This window comes from Pygocentrus nattereri, chromosome 17 (assembly GCF_015220715.1).
Source record: "Pygocentrus nattereri isolate fPygNat1 chromosome 17, fPygNat1.pri, whole genome shotgun sequence".
NCBI lineage: Eukaryota > Metazoa > Chordata > Actinopteri > Characiformes > Serrasalmidae > Pygocentrus > Pygocentrus nattereri.
In genome coordinates, this window is record NC_051227.1 from 36,555,909 (window position 1) to 36,575,768 (window position 19,860).

The 19,860-nt window shown below is 38.5% G+C and overlaps 1 protein-coding gene across 2 annotated transcripts; it reads right to left on the minus strand.

Moving 5' to 3' along the window:
* Nucleotides 1–1,002: 1,002 nt before the first annotated feature.
* Nucleotides 1,003–16,022, minus strand: LOC108436512 (glucuronokinase with putative uridyl pyrophosphorylase). 2 transcript variants are annotated; one of them, XM_017713040.2, is made up of 23 exons: nucleotides 15,885–16,022; nucleotides 13,984–14,090; nucleotides 13,847–13,891; nucleotides 13,556–13,709; nucleotides 13,356–13,427; nucleotides 12,567–12,655; nucleotides 11,466–11,622; nucleotides 11,247–11,324; nucleotides 10,706–10,797; nucleotides 10,152–10,257; nucleotides 9,229–9,308; nucleotides 9,049–9,117; nucleotides 7,925–7,985; nucleotides 7,792–7,808; nucleotides 6,896–6,953; nucleotides 6,695–6,787; nucleotides 6,537–6,597; nucleotides 5,977–6,090; nucleotides 5,831–5,888; nucleotides 3,317–3,385; nucleotides 3,168–3,231; nucleotides 2,983–3,054; nucleotides 1,003–1,722 (listed from the first exon to the last, which is right to left on the minus strand). In XM_017713040.2, exons 1-23 carry the CDS (start codon nucleotides 15,939–15,941, stop codon nucleotides 1,630–1,632), a joined length of 1,866 nt encoding a protein of 621 aa, XP_017568529.1. In that variant the 5' UTR covers nucleotides 15,942–16,022; the 3' UTR covers nucleotides 1,003–1,629. The 2 variants fall into 2 exon arrangements, 1 of the variants encoding a protein (XP_017568529.1); XR_001858532.2 differs by lacking the exon at nucleotides 1,003–1,722 and having other exon boundaries at nucleotides 3,317–3,380.
* Between the last annotated feature and the right edge of the window lie 3,838 nt (nucleotides 16,023–19,860).

Sequence of the window (19,860 nt, forward strand, 5' to 3'; positions counted from 1 at the left end):
ACTGATGAAGGAGTAGACGGTGACCGGCGCAAACCGTGAAGCAACAGATGAGCTGTCGTCTCTTCACATCTACACGATGGGCCAACAAGGTAGGTGTGTCTGATAGAATGGGCAGTGAGTGGACACTGTTTAAAAGTCCACTCTTACTAGCGCAGCACACACTAACACACCTCCATATATATATATATATATATATATATATATATATATATATATATATATATATATATATATCAAAAAGTCCAAAAGTATCCAGACACCCCTTCTAATTAATATTAGATTATTATAGAACTTACACTATTTTATTATTAATATATAGTAACAGTGAATTCCACTACTTTAACCTCTTTCCACATGTCCCCCCCCAAATACTTAAAGACTCAAGATATTTTGAAATAATGCAGTGATGTAAATATCAGTTATCAGATGAACTAGGACTCTGCTGGCTCTCTGTGGGTGAAATGTTGTGTTGAGCTGCTAGTGAGCAACGATGGGTCAAAGGGGGGTGAGAACCCTCTGCTGTGAATACAATTCACACCTCACACAAGGATGACCATACCAAGATAAAACAGACCACTGCAGTTTTCTTCACACATAGCTTGCATGATCTTCATACAGCCTCTCTCCACTACATTAGCAGTGCTAATAGAAAGGGACACTCCGGAGAGGACATAAAGTCACTGTGCCCAATACCAAGCGTCAGCAGTATAAAGGAGTATAAAGCCCTTCAGCATTGCACTGTGGAGCAGTGGAACTGTGTTTAGAGTTCCATCTGACACCTCCAGGACAAGCTGGAGTGATCAAGAACTAATCATCCAGTTTTGCATGAGCAAGTGTCCACAGACTTTTGGACATGATATGCGTAGAGATATGAAGAAAATGTATAAATATTTTTATTTAGCTAATACAGACAGTGTTGCAACCAGGGTACAAATGTATATACTACATCTTTAGTTAACTGCCCCTGCAGGCTAAAGAAAATAAACACTATATTTCTCATCCTTTTCTAAGGATTTCTGTTCATTTATTTAAAATAGATTTATCAAGATGGCTTCAGTCGGTACAATTAAAATGAAAGTTAAAATCAATTACATTTTGTATATGACACTATATAAAATCTGTGAGGTACGTGATGCATATAGTGTACGCCGATCTGATGTACTAACACACTGTTTAGTAGATTCAATTGAATTTGATCTATATAGAGCTACACTGTCTTACATTGTAGTAGTTTCTGCGAAAACACAGTACTATCTGAATTGCACAAGTCTATTTTAGAATAAATCACACCCATTATAATAAACATTTTGGTTCTCAGTCTTGTGCTATTATTGGCTTGACACACAGGGACAGGAAGGGTGTACAATGCTGGCATTGATAGCACTTTAACAAGTCAATTGTTTCTGCTGCCTGAGACATGCAGCAGCATAGCTTCAATGATTCACATCTGCGTCCACTGCTACAAATACACTGTAGCACATACCAGGGTCAACACAGTGGCCAGTAACAATGACCTCTTGTAGAGCATAACAAACACCCCCCCCCCCTTTGGCAGCAAGCTTTGGCAGCATCATCTTTCCTAAGAGTAGAAGATGTCACCCTATTGATTATGCACACTCAATGAAAAAGTTATTTTGAACTCTCCACTGATTTAGACGGCCTGTGAGGCACAATAAGGCAGAAAACACAGCCGGCCTCCTGAAACGCTCTCTTCATCTCCACCTGGTGGAACAAAAAAAGCAAGCATACTGATACCATATTCCTGTACATATTTTCACATGTATTTTCAACATTAAATGCACCGTTTAATAGCTATTTAATATCACTAGATCTAATCAATTGTTAACTTTATTGCATTTATACTGACTAGCTTAAAGCACCAGACTAGGCCAAAAATATGTGTATTGATATACATCAAAAATGGCATGAGTGAAAAAAAAAACTGCAGTAATATTTTAGGTGATAGATTTTCTATCAGCCAAGTACAGCCAGCTCCATCATTACTGGCAGTCTGGGTCAAAGAGATGGGTAGAACAGGTCACGAAAATATGTCTTTGTGGTAACTTAGATCCGTCTCATTAAAATATGAGGAAACCATCAGAACTGAAGTCAATTTAGTTTACGCAAACAAAAACACACACCTGAAAATGCCCAAATCCTCTAATAATTTGTTTAAAGATTAAAACAACCAGAGCTATAGTGAATCTGCATGGAAGAGACGCATGTTTATTTTACCCCCACACAGTGATGATGATGATGATGGTTAAAAATTCTCAAAGGATCATGATTAGAGATTTTGCATAAGATGGTATCATTCTGGAGGCACCACGTCTCCAAAAATATTTAGAACCTTTTTGGGACACAAGGCATAATAGACTCCATAAAAGACCAGGGGATTTTAAACATAAAGCTGGCTGCTTCTGTCAAGCTAAAACTGGCTTGTGGTTGGATCTTTCAGCAGGGCAATGATCTAAATCCAAACAAAAATGGTTCTGTGACCACAGAATCAAGCTTATGAAACCGACATCCCAGTCCCCTGACCTGTGGGTTGAGATTAAGATGACTTTACAGAAGAGGGCACCTAAGACCCCTGAGGATTTAGAGAGATTCTACATTGAGTTGTGGTCTCAGATTTCTTGCTATGTATGCTCCATTCTCTTCCATCATCACAGGAAAACTCAGTGCTGTAATGATGGCAAAGGGAGATTGCACTAGAGTACTAAATGCACGGATGCCAATAAATGTGACACAGATAAATATAGAGTTTTTTTGTTTTTAGACTAAATGTACTTCAATTAAAGTTTAGAAGTTATCCTTACATCTTCAGTGTTATATCTAAGAGCTAATTAACCACAAAGACGTATTTTCCATGACAAATATAAACTTTACCAAGGGTGCAATAATAACGCAGTTGCCCTTTATGCTGTACCCTATTACTTATAGCAAGTAAAGTATTCAAGCAACTAATAAAGTCTGTTTTACCAGTCGGTCAGGATCCATACACAAGCCCACAACAGCCCCACCGCTGCCAGGCAATTTCACAGCAGAGCCAAACTGTGGTGCATACAAACAAGAATAAAATTCTTTAGAGACTTTACTGGAGTTATATGGGTTCAAAAGCCATAAAATCACCCCAAGTGACTGTTCTCTCTTTCTCCATACTTTACCTGTCTTGCCAGTTGTACCATTTTGAGATTTCCTGGACCCAAACAGTCATCAGTGTAAATGGATCTGCAGGGCAAAGGACAGTTTGATAGACTGTGTAGTTCATGACAGACATCACACTACATCATAAGTCAGAAAGTGTAGATCTTACCGCCTCAGCTCAAAGTTTTCATCCATAAGCTGAGCTAGTTTGGGCCAGTCCTTAGTGTGGAAGGCTGCCCTTCATGAACGAAACAAGGTGTCATGAAACACAGCAAGTTATTCCCATATTGTAAGTAAGCATAACAAAACAAAGATTTAACAACTATCTTTACAGAGTTTTATATAAAGAATTTTATGACCGTCATTATCTTAAATGAATACTTAAATGTTTTCAACACCGCACAGCAGGGACATGGGAAGTTGGGGGTGAGGGAGGGCTACAGAACTCCTAGATTACAGAATTGCTTAACTAAAGCCCTATTTGAGCTGGATTAGTTTCACCTCAGGAGGTGCTGTAATGTGAGTGATTACCAACGAGATCTGAGATTTTAATCCAGTATGAATCTGCCATGTCTGTAGGTTTTACAGGTCCACTATACTGAATGAATTATCTTCTATTACTCCCTTTGTAATAGCTGTTTAAATCAACATCTTAGTAATAGAAAAGTATAGAAAAGCACAACCTGGTAATAAAAAAACAGCACTTCCTTTTATTTTTTTATTCTACAATATGAAATCAAGGCTAACAGCTAAAATGGAGCTTCATTTGACCCAATTCAGAAATCCTCAGGTTCATGACATGACTACCAAAACCCACAACATTTTTGGTGGTAACCAAATGATGAGAAGAGGGAAGATTAAATCTCTCGAAAGTATTAAGGCAATGTATTTTCTGTCTTGTTGGAAGGCGTTTTCAAAGTTTCACTTTCACGGCACTTCAACCACTCACCAAAATCTTACGTTGTGATTATGCACCATCATTTCAAATTGCTGTTGAAAATAGGGGTCCAGTGTGGCATTTTGAGGTTTATTTTTTTAGCGCCAAATTCTGATGAAATTCAAGGTAATTTGAGGAAATTACACTGATCCTTTACCCTGTATGAGTTGGCCAGTCAAATCATGTACAAATTACATTACAGGGCCTCCTTTGGTCAAACTAATCAAGTTTAAAAACTGCTTAAGAAACAATATAATTATATATATAAAAAAAAGAATATTAAAATAATTTGAGCCTTGTAAAGATCTATGTGTTCTTCCTTTAGGTTGGAGCTTGAATTATATTATACAGTTGTATGCAGACGTTTGAGCATCCCTGGTCAAATGACATGTTTTGTTGATTTTCAAAGAAATTTTCAATGAAAATTAAGTTATCCATCCTCTACAGAGAACACACTTAAAAATGGCATGTTTCTGCTAATTTTTGTGCAGCATTTCTATTTATGTGCCGAGTCAAACATACTGAAAAATATAAAGCATAAAATATTGAATGTGCCATAACTTTTGCACATGCATTATCTTTTTCTCCTACTTGTCCAATTCAGCAAATAAACAGAAATTGTGCATTATAATGTCCAGAAGCGTGTTCTTTGCAGAGGATGTGTTCACACATTTACACTTAAAGGTCAACATGGTATTTGACCAGGGGTGCAGAAACTGTTGCATACAAATGCAAACTACATTAATAAAGGCTGTTTTCAGGATTTGCAGCAGCCACACACTGTTTACGTTAATGCTGTATTTTCACTGCAGCAGGCCAGATCTCTTCTCTCACCAACTGTTGGCCACTTTGGGGGTGTGCCGCTAAAACGTGAGTAAATTAAGGCATCCAGAGTGAAAGTGGAAGCGGAGCTGTAGACCAGTCTCTGCAGCAAAGCAGCCTAATATTGACTTTAAACTTATTAAAAATATTTTTAAAAAAAAATAAAAATCTTATGAACAATGTGTAACTGAAGCATGTTCAAAGGCATGTTTGGGATGTCTTAAGTGTTTTTTTCGTTACTTTCTGTTTAACTGAGGAACAAATTTGAGGTTGCACACAGGCCAAATTCTCTTTATCATTAATAAGGGGAAGATTAGAGAATACACAAATGAAATGATTCACAAATCAGACAGTTGGGGATAGGGCAAAGACTTTCCACTACATTTTTACTACAAATTTAGATTGTTAAAACTGAATTAAATGTATACGTACTGGTACTGGAAGGCTAATGGTATAACCACATGAATAAAATATTTCTTTATCAAAGCGAGAAAAAAAAACTATAACATTAATTCAATATTTTAAATGTCCCATAGACCACAGTTATGTTTTCAGCAACTGTGTCTCCCGTTCAGTACTGAATCTTGGCGTATACATACACACTTGTCCAGAAAGAGCATATACATAGTTTGTCCAGAGAGAGCAGTGAGCACAGAGTGAGCACAGTATATTATTTTCTCTTATCACATTATAGCACGTGATGACACATTCTGTTATCCAAAAAATGAAGATCAAAAAAGCAGTTGTTTACAAGCTGCTTAAAATTTCAGCACCTCCGACTTCAAACACCTTTGAAAACACAGACTCAAAACGCGCTCATCACCAAAAAGTTTCTTTTCCTAAGTACAGTTGAATGAAGAATTTAACTATTCCCTTAATTAATGGTCCACATGTAGACAGTTAACGTCATTTTTTTTAACAAACCTGGCCTCGTCTGTGAGTTCAGCGAAACGTTTCATGGCTTCAACAACATCGGTTTCACCTGGACAAGAACAACATGGCATAAGAAATTAGATGAAGAGCTGGTTAAATAGACAAAGGCTCATGTTCACTGCATTCTTGACACTTACCATTTAGCCAGCGCTGTCTCACGTTGCTGTGAATGCGGCCAGAATCACTTGGATCCCCTAGGTAACCCAACCAAAATGTGGGGAGGCTGCTCATATCCAAGGGGATATACTCCCCTAAACAAACAGACAGAGAGCACTAAGCTACAGAAAACACACTGAGTGCTTGTGGGGGACCAGGATCAAGCAGAATACACACACTGCTTCATTGTAGGACCCAGCATCAGAATAACTTTAAGCAAAATCCATAAAGCCCCATGAAACCTAAACCCATGTCCTCTAAGTAGGATAATCTTGCTCTTGTGGATGAACAATATACATGTGCAAACTGTAGTGATGTGTTGTTCACGAATAGGTTCCCTCTTGGAAACACAACAGAGCTAAACTAACACAAGAAGCAAAAGATTTGAGGATAATGAGGGGGTGATGTTCCAAGGAGATTCAGGAGGGATGTGAGCTACGACAGCGTAATAGGATCTACCCATTGATTCTGTCTTAACTTCCACAAAAAAAGGCTCTTCAATGAGAGTTGGCTCCCAGCGCAAAGATTTTAAAGCCAGTACCGTAACCTCGCTCCTCCATCAGCTGCTTGCTGAAGTCCATGTATACCAAACCCTCATAGACCTGCAAGAAACAGCACTGATGTAAGAAATGTGCACGTCCAGGACAGAAAGAATCTGCCACGTCATGCAGAACTGACCTCCACTCATGCAGGACTGACCTGCACCACCCTGTCCTGCAAACCAGCCGTGATAAAGAGCTCATCTGTCTCCACGTTCAGTATGAAGTTTGCTCTGATTGGTTTAGGAAGGTCCTGGCAAAAAAAACACCATTAATTTCTTAATTTCTTTATTCGATCAAAATTCAACATTTTGAATGTTAAATCTAATTTTTTAAAAATTAAAAAAAACATTAAACATACGTCTTCTGTGATGTTGTAAAACTTCATGAGGCACTTCAGGGTAGCAGACACTATTGCACTTGACCAAAAAAAATAAAAAATTAATATCACATATCACTATCATAACAAAACCTAATTTCTCTTAAATGGTAACGTTATAGTAGAAGACATTCTTAAGTTAAAGGGGCTTTCTGGCCAAAATTAGAAATGTCAGTACCGCTACATCTGATGTGAACATTGCTACTCGCCTCTTACAGCGGTAATCTAGAGTGTTTGAAGCGAGACTTCAGAGTTTCAAAACTAAGAAAAATACAAGCATTTATTTAAAAGTAAGCCAAATAGCTACAGTTACTGCTGATCATCACTATGGCTATATTTATAAGCCTCCACATCAGTACATTTATGTACAGTCTTGTAGGGGGATCATAATGGCTATATAATGCATTTATGCAATGCATGCTGGATATTGTAGTTAGAGAACACATAGAAAAGCATTGTCAAAACTGATGATTCCAAGGGGAGCAGTGCTGTTCTACACAATATTACATAAATGCTAGTTTTAGGCCTCCTAACGACTTTTTATGTTTAATTTATTTCTTCTGGTCCATCTCAAAATCTACATTTTTGGCATTTTCAAGTGTATAAAATAATTTTAAAAAGTTATTTTTAATAATTATTAGAGCCACAATGATGCACTTTCTAATTTACTATGAAACACTCTGAATATTTTATGTGCATAATTTCTTCATCATTACAGGTCATTTTTTTTTCTATTTTGCTGCATACAGGCTTACTTATTTGACTTACTTACTTATTGGAGTCGTCTCAGGTTTATTAGAACAGAATTTGGTTTTGTATGGTCTAACTAAATAAAACCATGAGTTCCTGATATCTTTACTTAAGAAGACTCAACTTACCTACTTCCAGCTAGTCCCTAGAAATGACCAGAGAAGTACACATGAATTCTGAAGCATATTAATTCTCTATTTTGAAACCTAGTATTAGTGTTGACATAACAACAGAGGACCATACAGGGCCAATTAGACTTACCACCTGACGTGGGATGTTCGTGTCGTACTTTAGAGTGAAGTTCTGCTTGGTGAGAGCAATGCTGTCAACACAAAGCGAAAAGCACAACACACTGATACGGAGAGAAACCAAGCTGTCAATGGTCTGTGCTATTTATCTCTCCAGTGGCTCACATTATATCGCCAGTAAAAGGATGCTTAAAAGTGACAGTTCAATGACAAATCAATTTTTTACAGTTTTATAGTTTTATCCCAAATGTACTCAAAACATGGTTGCTTCTTAAGAACTGCACTGGAGTTATGAGGCTAATATAGCTAACAAATGACAGATGGCTATTTACATTAGTTTGCATTATGTAAACCGCATGCCTAAATCATCACACGCTCGTCTCTAACCCTGCTGAGTTTAATCATCTCAGACTCGTTTATGTGGTATCTGATACTGTATGACATACTGTTCTCTATGGCTGATAAACTGAATCTATAGTAAGGGAACTGTGTAACATTGACTATCACTTTAAAGGGAAATTACGCTTACTTTTCAACATTCCTGCTTAATTCAACTGAGATGTAGGGCAGTCAGAGCTGTTTGATGTGAAATAGTTAACTTGGTGGTGATGAACAGGGGCCACCATGTCCACAACACAAACATTGCCATTGTATTTACTGTCCAGAACAACCAATGAATCCACAGATTTGTTTTGATTTTTATATGCAGTGTTGATGACGGAAAAACAGCAATAAAGCCGTTTTCTCTGGAGACCATTTTACTCAACACCCTGCACGTAACTCTCTGCTACAAATGGATTTAAAAACAATTTGTTTCAGACTAAACATTTTTATCCTAAAACTGCTACTAAGTGTGAGGCATCAGGCAACATATTTGTAACCATTATATAATATAATATTATATACAAGTATTAACTTTCTGTGAGGGAGTCTTTAGAAGCACTAAAAGCTTTCAGCACCACTGCAGACAATCCTGACTCAAAGTATTTCCAGAATGGAGCATTTTACATGAATGACTGTTTACTCTCTGAATGTCTTCACTCAGATCTTAACCATTTAATTATGCTTTAAAAACAGTGGATTCTGTTATAACCCGCTGTCTTATAACTAGGATTTGGACAGTATCATGAGGCTCACCCTTGCTTTGAGCAGAACTGGTAAAACTTCTTACAGGTAGCCTGTAGCAGCCTGAGACCTCCCAAATACCTGGGCAGAAAGAACATAAGATGTTATTCTTTCACTGTAATTTCATACAGGACGTATTGCCTGCGTACTCAACTAACACGGGCAGGAAGTATTACTGAAAAAAGAACAAACCCCTCTTTGCGGCTGATACGAAACAGATCCTGCAGACTGCCAAACTCAGTGGGGTCGTTGAGAGGATGAGGCAGGAGGACCTAAACACAAACAGTGAAGATGAGGAAACTTTGGCTTTTTTACGTTGGCTTTAAGCTGCAGTTACACTAGACTTCTGCAGTTTAACTAAGTAGTAAGTCACTAACCGTAAACAGTAAAAACACAAACGTGAACATAACTATATCAGATAACTTTACACTTGCCACAACATAGTGCTGCACACTGATCTGGAGCAAGAAAGTATAGATAACTGCCACGGTTAGCAGCAGTGAGGCCTGTGTGCAGCTGCTGTTAGCAAAGAAACTCCCCTACCACAAACAGTAAATAAAAGTAACGCTAATGCCGTCTCTTGACTGACTGTTTAACATGTAGTTATGCTTTCACATGTTTTTTTTATAGACAGTGGGGAAAGAAATGTTCAACCAGTGTCTAAGCACATCTCAACAAGTCCTCCATTCAGGATATTCAATCCCTGCCACTTCAGAGATGAACACAGCCAAAGCAACAGTGCCATTCGAGGAACATTTCGTAATGTCGGTTGTTTTTTGGACCCCAACGAGCGGATGCATCTGATCACTGCAATGAGTATTGAAAGAAAGCTCATTGTATTTTCAGCATTAGATCTGGGTAATTGGATATCGTCAATGATCATGTACGTCGGCATGGCTTTGAAAAAATGACTCAATTAGAGGTGTGCTATAGTCTCATGTTTCTCTAGCAAGGGGCACTATTAGCAAGCATGTTGTCATGATCTAACAAAAAAATTTTTTTTTTTTTTTATACTTATATTGCAGCTTTAAAGATCACCAAAGTTCAACTCAAAGTTTTACACACAAAATGTATTAAATTAAAGAAAAAAAATTTGCTTGCAAACTTTAGTGTACCAGAGTCTGGCTCTCCACCAGAGTGACTTCAGCCCAGAAGTTAGAAATGGTCAGAGCGATAGTTTTCCCGTTGAAGCCATCCGAGGGATTCCCCATCAGGCCGACTCTGTAAACAGTGAGAAACCGAGAGAGAGAGAGAGAGAGAGAGAGAGGAGAGAGAGAGAGAGAGAGAGAGAGAGAGAAGAGAGAGAGAGAAGAGAGAGAGAGAAGAGAGGAAGAGAGAGAGAGAGAGAGAGGAAGAGAGAGAGAGAGAGAGAGAGAGAGAGAGAGAGAGAGAGAGAGAGAGAGAAGAGAGGAAGAGAGAGAGAGAGAGAGAGAGAGAGAGAGAGAGAGAGAGAGAGAGAGAGAGAGAGAGAGAGAGAGAGAGAGAGAGAGAGAGAGAGAGAGAGAGAGAGAGAGAGAGAGAGAGAGAGAGAGATCTCTAGAGAGAGAGAGAGAGAGAGAGAGAGAGAGAGAGAGAGAGAGAAAGAGAGAGCGAGAGAGCGAGCACAATGAAGAGTGAACACTGTTGAACGTCAATCAAGGTGGTGGGTGTGTTATGCTTTGTGACTCACCTGGCGTAGGAACGACATGTGACAGGTTTGGCGGGAGACTCTTGCTGCTTAGCTGAGTAATGTGCAAGCCATTTTGTGTAGTCAGATAGGCCCTGTATGAACACAGACAATAAAGAGACAGGACAAAAGTCAGGCTTCAAGATGGCTACTTCTGTTTTTAAGCTATGCCACTACGTTGTGTATTCTTTTAAGATAACAGTGCCGCGCAATATCCAAACGACATAAGCAGGGCTGTTTGACATTACTTAACACTCAATGTGGTTTCAGGGAAGTGTCTGATGCTGTTACACAATGCTAAATGGTGGGGTACATGCTTCCATCACTTGTCTGATTCATTAGCCTTGTAGCTCCAGTCCAGAACTAAATAAGCAAACTTCAGACACCAAACATGTCTATGATCCACAACATCCAGGGTAAAAGGAAAAATCTGGAAAATTTGTTTTTTTCACCAAGCTCTCGCTTTAAACTAACTTACATAGCCTTCCAGCTGGACGTCAGGATAAACTGATGTCATGGCAATGCATATCATTGAGGTACCCACCACTTGTCCAATTAGTTGGAACCCTGTTGGAAGCTTCATGCCATATACTGGCAATTTTTCTTCATTTATGAGCCATTCCTAGGAAACAGTACATCAACAGAGCAACAAACGTCAGCAAAGGGCTGAAAACACAACTCTGAAGTGACCATTCCACTTTTGCTAAAGTCAGATTGCTCTTGTTCACAGTGCTGTTTGTCAAAAACGAACAGAAGCACTGACCCAGAATCTGCCAAACGTCTTGTCTTCCACATTTGGCTGCTGGAGCAGGAAGTCTGAAAGGTAAGATAGCGTTTCTTTGCGGAGGCAGTAGAAAACCACACTGGCCAGACGAGATGCAGTGACGCCCTCCTGTGGCTTCTCAAGGAAACGGGTGATCCTGAAACACACACCAGCCAACTTCTGTCCATTTCAGCAAGCAGCACATACAGAACTGTTCATGCATCTTGGGTGATCAAAACATATAACATTAGAATAAACGCAATAATTTCTTATTTTCAAAAAAAGTGATGTGAGGTGATGTGAGCTAGTCAGAAGAACACACTTGGCTCCAGATTTCTCCTGGATGCCCTATATTCACTACCTATTATAGTAATGTTTTTGGCATTTATTCTAATGTGTTCTGAGCAAATAAATAATTACCCAACTGATCAATACCTTAAAGCAGTACTGTACATGATGTATATCTGTAAACACTGACACAACATTACAGTACAATCAAATATTTGAACTCACCTTCCTTAACGTACATTTTGTATTTTTTCCATCATGGTAAACACGTGAAAGACTTAAGGGTTTATGCTTAAATGCTTGAAATGTGTTTGAGAAAAATCTAAACGGAGGATCCTATGTATGAACTTATGTCCAAAACATTCAGTTATAATTAGTATTTTTTTAATGCTCACACCCCCCTGGCCTCCAACCAGCCCCAGCCCTGCAACAACTACTTTTCAGCAGTTTATTAGGTGCTCAGCACATGAGTATAGTTAAAAAAATAGATTATATATATATATATATTTTTTTTTTTTTTTTTTCCCCACATTTTAGAATGATTTCAGAATGAAATATGGAAAATAGTAACATGAAGAAAACACTAAAAATGCAGGAAACCCTTTTATGAGTTGGACACACCTACTTAGTGCCACCTACTAGATGACACTAAATAGCCCCCAAACTCTTTAAAATGAAGGGATGTAGTTTATCAGCCGTGGCCTGACTGAGAGCAACTCTTACTGACATCACTGAGGTTTAGTTTTTTCTAATAACAGAAAAAAATGTGTTAAAACACAAAGGCTGTTCAGATAGTTCCAAAACAGTCCTTACCTATGAGACTCTGGACACACTTCCACAATTCCTCTGGAGCAGCATTTCTCCCCTTCCTCCAGCTCATAATATATAGCCAGCTCCCCAGACTGAAATATTGAACAACACCAGCTTTGATTTACCTCTATATGTAAATAATCAAATTTACATAGAAATAAATAAACAAATAAATACATGTGGGCCAGGAAAAATATTGATGCTTTTACAGGTGAATGCTTTTAAAATGACCTTGGACAGCAAAGAAAATGAGCACATGGATTCTTGACCAAATCAAGCCTCACCTCTCTCACAAAGCTCAGATTATCAAACTAAAGCTATCTTATTTCAGACATATGAGACAAATCAACTCATTGGAAAAGACTATTACAGTTGAAGGTAAAAGAGGAAGAGGATGGTCAGCTACAAAGTGGAGGATGGACACCATAAGAATCATCTTGAACAAGCCTTTAAGAAACCTGAAGATCCAAACAGAAGACTGGATATTTGGGAGAAACTCCTATACACTGCTACTATATGCACTGAAAGTGAGCTGGAACCAACTTGATGGCACCTAATAATAATAATAATAATAATAATAACAACAATAATAATAATAATAATAAACAGTACTGTGCTTATAACACTGTCGCTAACTAACTACATTATACACTTTATTCGGATTAGTGGGTTTAATACTGATATAGCGCAAGGCTTATGGAAAAGCTGCACGTGAACGAGACGAATCTACGAATTATGAACTGTGTTATGTCACCATATATACCACTTAACATACTAACAGGTTGTTCTTACCTTGGACTTGAAGAAGCGGATAACTTGCGCAATGTCAAAGTTCTGGTCAGCACAAAGCATGTCTCCTGCAATCTACACACAGAGACATCATTTCTAAGACATTAACTGCAAATACTGTTTAACAGGTCGTCCCAAGCATACCAAGCCTAACCATGAGAGACCTGCAGTCTGGGCCATGATGTATTCATACTGTGCCTTACCACCATGATATCGTCTTGCAGTTGACGGCTTCGGATGGCCAGCTCCAGGTCAGCTACAGCCCCGAGTCGGTCATCTAAAGTAGTACTGCCATCATTCACCACGTTCTCCACCGGGAAGTCATTAGCGGTTGCCCAGCGCTCGTAATGTTTGTACCTAGAATGACAGTGACAGACAGCACGTGATTCTAATCAAATAACAGGTTAACAGAAAGTAAGACAGATTATTGTTCTACTATTAGAGGTTCAAATAGGTCATTATTTGGCAGCTAGTTCACATACAGGTTCACTCACTTATCTGCATTTGTGACTAGATAGACTTCACTGAAGAGCTGCCGTCTACAGGAGACAAAATGCAATATGAATGAAGCGGATCTGGCAGTACATCTCTCTTCCAATGACAAATGAAAGTTAAACTGAACGTAACTCACGTGTTGACCGTTTCCCACCAGAAATCAAGTATTTTCTTCCCCCCAACTCCAGGGAGCAGGGCTTTGGGCACCCCAGCCAGATGGCCATACAAACCTGTAACATCATTCTTCCAGAAAGAAGAGGAAAAGTGCAAAATAAGCAAAGCTTTTCCTCATCCTATGAGCATGTTCAGTTGGTGCATGTGGGATGCAGTGAAAAACCCTAGAAAACCTGAAGTGTGTTAAATTCATGCCCTTAAGTTTCCTGTCCACGCCCTCTGCTCTACTTCTAACTGTATTCTGGAGACTACATTCAGATACCACCTCAGGAGCTGGAGTGATTTAAATCTGATCTGAGATCAGTTCACGGACTCATGACTGTCTTCAGGAATTGCAGCGCTGTATGTCCCAGGTTTCCCAACCCTGGTCCTGGAGCACACTTGCCCTGCATGTTTTTGTGCTGTAAAAGACCCAGTAAGCTCAGGATGGGCTTGTTAACAAGCTGATAATCTGGATCAGGTTTGTCTGTAGCAAAGAAAAAACCTAAACTGTGCAGTACAGTGGGGACCAATGTTGGGAAGCACTGCTTTATGTAGCGCAGCGAAAGTGGTTTTATACTGGACTCCTATTCGTTCGATATTCAACCTTCTCTCTTCAATTTCTCATGAAATAAACATGCAATGATAATCAAACCTCAATTTTATCGCTCCTACAAACACGGATCACAAACTATAACAAAAAAGGGGACAACTAAAAAGGCTTATACTTTAACACATTCAATTTTATTTTTAAAATCAAAACTAAAAATCAACAAACACTGAAACTCTTCAGTGTTGTTGTAGGCATCTAAGGGGATCACTGACTTACTATAGACAAAATACTGGATGTAAGCCACACAGCATGAATACAGTAATATGTAGAAATGTAAAATTATCGCACAAAAAAGTAAGGTTTTAACATTTTGAAGGCTGTAGCAGATATTTGTAGCAGGTATCTAGGGGAATGACTACAGATAAAAAAAACATACATGGATACAAGTACATAAAGTGCTTCAGTGTTACTTGGTTGAGCTTTAGTGGTAATTTTACATTTTAAATGTGTTACTCTATCCATGCCATACAACTTATGTTCAGTTTTTCATCTGTAGTAAATCAGTCCCTTCTTGTGAAATGTCATGTATAGTAAGCCGAAAAACACCCTAAAAACTGACCACTGCAATTTTTCATGCGTTAAAATGTATACCTTCAGTTTTACAGGTTGCGCACTTTTTAGATGCTCCCTTACACAGTAACGCGTCAGCGCTGTACTGTTAGGAGCCTTTACATCCTGAACACTTCAGAAACATTTGTTTGGTTTTTTTTGTTGTCCATGTTTTCAGCACAGCTTACATACCTACTACAAATATTTACTACAAATATCTACTACAACCTTTAAAAACGTTAACATGTTACTCCGCTGGTTTTTAACAATAACTTTACATTTTAAATGTATTATTGTATTCATGCTGCATGATTGACATTCAATATTTTACCTGTAGTAAGTCAGTGATCCTCTTGAATACCTACTACAATCTGTAAATATTTTTAAGTGTTATTTTGTTGATTTTTAGTTATATTTCTGACTTTTACGTTCAAATGTATAGTGTGCACTTTCAGACGCTCCCTTACACAGTAACGCGTCAGTGTTTGGGCTGTTGGGCGCCTTTACACTCAGCGCACTCTTATGTTCTCCAGAGTGAGAGAATGCAGGTGTGATTATAGTTTAGCACTCTTTTTTCGCGAGAAATCAAAGAGAGAAAGTCGAGAGTGCAGCGAATGTCCGATATAAACCCAACTTTCGCTGTTTATTACGCAACGAGCGCTAACATCATCAGCGTGGGTGAGGACGCTCTGCTTGAAGCTCAGCGTTTAAAAGCTTTATACCTTAATCTGCGTCTCCAAAACCGTCCCATGGCCCGCGACTAGCAGGACACAGATCATCGCTGAAAGGCCGCGGTCACTGTCCACTCACTCCGCTGAGCCGTTTTCAAACAGGGTCCATAGTACATCTCCAACCAGGGAAGTGGGCGTGTCTTCAGCCCTTAAAGCTACAACGGCCGCACAAAACCGCTCATTAACCCTTTAATGAACAGCTAAACTCGTGATTAACGGCGCGCTTGTTTGTAGAGACTTGATAATAAAACACCACACGCTTTAAAAAGCGGCTCTTCTTTAGCAGAGGTGTCAAATTCAGGTCCAGAAAGTAAAAGTCCTTCCCAGGATTTTGTTCCAACAGGCTGGACAGCTCTGCTGGTGGTGTGATCTAACTAGAGAAGCCAGCCTGTTGGAACAAAATCCTGGGAAGGACTTTTACTTTCTGGACCTGAATTTGACACCTCTGTTCTTTAGTAAAGGGAATGGTTCTAGATATGTAATAATAGAGCCATTTCGTGCTTAAATGGCTGTTTGCAGGGTGAAATGGTTCCTCAGACTGTTGAAGGGTATGTTGTATATGGTCCTCTACAGCCCTGCTGCTGTTACGGTGTCAAGCTTGTGATATCAGCAGAACCCTTTTTCGGGCTACTTAGAGCCATTTTTCAAAAAGGTTCTATATAAAAACAACAACACATTTCCCATCAATCTGAAGAGCCATTTCACCTGCAAGGAACCCTTCAAACATGAAAACCCCAAAGAGAACCATTCCCCTCACTAAAGGTCCCGTGAAGAAGCGTCTTTTTGAGAGTGTAGGTTTCACGTGATAAACATTTTGAGCCAAATGGTTTTGCAAGGGCTTAGTAAATTAGTTCGATATTGCCTGATCGAACTTTTTGCCTGATTTAAAGGTTCTCTGCAGTTGTGAAAGGGTTCTTTAGGCTGATGGAGAATGTGCTATGGATGGTTCTTTTGAAAAGGGTTCTATATAGCACCTGAAAGGGTACTTTTATTATTAGGATGTCAAGCTTGTAATAATAGTAGAGCCCTTTTTTCTGATTAGTCTGCCCCTGAACACGTTTTGCGCCCACATTTTCCATTTCCACGGACCTAAACGACGGGCTTGTTGGTAACAGCGCTCTTACTGTGTTCACTGCAACTCTGTACGGGTTGAGTTGATATGCGTTTTCGCGGGGACAGCACCCCCTACTGGCCAAAGCGTGCACTGCTTTAAAACAGACACGAATGAGAAGAATAAAGCGACTAACTTTTCTCTTTAGGCTGGTGACATTGTGAGACTATGGGGAAAAACGTTCTGTGGTTCAGATTTACTGTTGCTGTATTTCTGGGTTCGGTTCAGTGACCTCCCGCCGCTCTGCTGAGCGGGCCGAACTCCGTCTATGAGTGAACTGTGCAGGTGAAGGGGTCGTGTATAAACCCTCCACAGACATTTTAGCCCATTTATTCTCTGACCGCCACTCCGTTCATGCCGGGAATCGCTTTGCTTTGAGAAGAAGGAAAACACTGGACAGCGCCCGAGGTTCGATCCCAAACGGGAAGCAAGTCTAATCGGCTTTAGAAAAGGAAGTAACCTCTGAGCTAAACCAGCGCGAGAGACAATGGCTTCAAAGACGGCTTTAGCCCTGAGTGCACAGCGGCGCCTGGGCTTCCGACTTCAGAGAGTGCCCCCGACTTCAGAGAGTGCCCCAGGAGAGGATTTCATATTAAGAATTTCAACCTTCCTTATTTTATTAATTCGGTGGCGCAGAGTCAGTAATGCTACTCTATCAGCGTTGCGCCAATAGTGCAGTGTTACTCTATCAGCGCAGAGTCGGTGTCAGTAGCGCTACTCTATCAGTGTCAGTGTCAGTAGTTATTCTATTAATGTAGTCAGTGTCAGTAGTGTTATTGTATTAATGTAATGTCAGTAGTGTTATTCTATTAACATAGTGTCAGTAGTGTTATTGTATTAATGTAATGTCAGTAGTGTTATTCTATTAACATAGTGTCAGTAGTGTTATTCTATTTACATAGTGTCAGTGTCAGTAGTGTTATTGTATTAATGTAATGTCAGTAGTGTTATTCTATTAACATAGTGTCAGTAGTGTTATTCTATTAACATAGTGTCAGTGTCAGTAGTTATTCTATTAACATAGTGTCAGTGTCGGTAGTTGTTCTATTAATGTAGTCAGTGTCAGTAGTTGTTCTATTAATGTAGTCAGTGTTAGTAGTTATTCTATTAATGTAGTGTGTCAGTAGTTATTCTATTGACATAGTGTCAGTGTTAGTAGTTATTCTATTAATGTAGTCAGTGTCAGTAGTTATTCTATTAACATAGTGTCAGTGTCCGTAGTGTTATTGTATTAATGTAATGTCAGTAGTGTTATTCTATTAACATAGTGTCAGTAGTGTTATTCTATTAACATAGTGTCAGTGTCGGTAGTATTATTCTTTTAACATAGTGTCAGTGTCAGTAGTTAATCTATAAGCATAGTGTCAGTGTCAGTAGTGTTATTGTTTTAATGTAATGTCAGTAGTTATTCTATTAACAGTGTCAGTGTCAGTAGTTATTCTATTAACATAGTGTCAGTGTCAGTAGTTATTCTATTAATGTAATCAGTGTCAATAGTTATTCTATTAATGTAGTCAGTGTCAGTAGTTATTCTGTTGACAGTGTCAGTAGTTATTTTGTTAATGTAGTGTGTCAGTAGTTATTCTATTAATGTAGTCAGTGTTAGTAGTTATTCTATTAATGTAGTCAGTGTCAGTAGTTATTCTGTTGACCGTGTCAGCAGTTATTCTATTAACATAGTGTCAGTGTCAGGAGTGTTATTCTAAAAACAGTGTCAGTGCCAGTAGTTATTCTATTAATTTAGTCAATGTCAGTTCATTATTGTATTAACATAGTGTCAGTGTCAGTAGTTATTCCATTAATGTAGTCAGTGTCAGTATTCTATAAACAGTGTCTGTGTCAGTAGTTATTCTATTAATGTAGTCAGTGTCAGTAGTGTTATTCTATTAACATAGTGTCAGTAGTTATTTTATTAACAGTGTCAGTGTCAGTAGTGTTATTCTATTAACATAGTGTCGGTGTCAGTAGTGTTATTCTACAGTGAATCAAGTCACAGGACACGTTTTATTTTTTATGATGTCACAAGCCTTCACGATGTTCACGGTGCTAAAGGTGGTGTTTGTTGTGGATTTTCTCAGCATACACAATTTGTTTGAGATGACCCCAGAGATAAAAGTCAAAATAAAATAATAAAAAAAACCTGTCCTGTGACTTTTGACTCACCCTGAATTAATGTAGTGTCAGAGTCGGTGTCAGTAGTGTTATTCTATTAATGTAGTGTCGATGTTATTCTCAAACAAATTGTGTATACTGAGAAAATCCACAACAAACACCACCTTTAGCACCGAATCATGCAGGCTTGTGAAAGCATAAAATATAAAATAAAGTCCTGTGACTTTTGATTCACTCTGTAGTGTGAGTGTCAGTAGTGTTATTCTATTAATGTAGTGTCAGTTATTGTTAACATAGTCCATGTCAGTAGTGTTATTCTATTAATGTAGTGTCAGTTATTCTATTAAATGTAGTCCATGTCAGTAGTGTTATTCTATTTATGTAGTGTCAGTTATTCTATTAAATGTAGTCCATGTCAGTAGTGTTATTCTATTAATGTAGTGTCAGTTATTCTATTAAATGTAGTCCATGTCAGTAGTGTTATTCTATTAATGTAGTGTCAGTTATTCTGTTAACATCGTCCATGTCAGTAGTGTTATTCTATTAATGTAGTGTCAGTTATTCTATTAAATGTAGTCCATGTCAGTAGTGTTATTCTATTAATGTAGTGTCAGTTATTCTATTAAATGTAGTCCATGTCAGTAGTGTTATTCTATTTATGTAGTGTCAGTTATTCTATTAAATGTAGTCCATGTCAGTAGTGTTATTCTATTAATGTAGTGTCAGTTATTCTATTAAATGTAG

Bases quoted from the DNA above. Each gene is read 5' to 3' on its own strand.
- LOC108436512 (XM_017713040.2), bottom strand. From the start codon at position 15,941: ATGATCTGTGTCCTGCTAGTCGCGGGCCATGGGACGGTTTTGGAGACG. The intron at 10,258-10,705 runs GTGAGTCACAAA...CACTGTTTACAG, and splicing joins ACATGTCGTTCCTACGCCAG to AGTCGGCCTGATGGGGAATC. The intron at 9,118-9,228 runs GTTTGTTCTTTT...CTTTCTGCCCAG, and splicing joins CGTATCAGCCGCAAAGAGGG to GTATTTGGGAGGTCTCAGGC.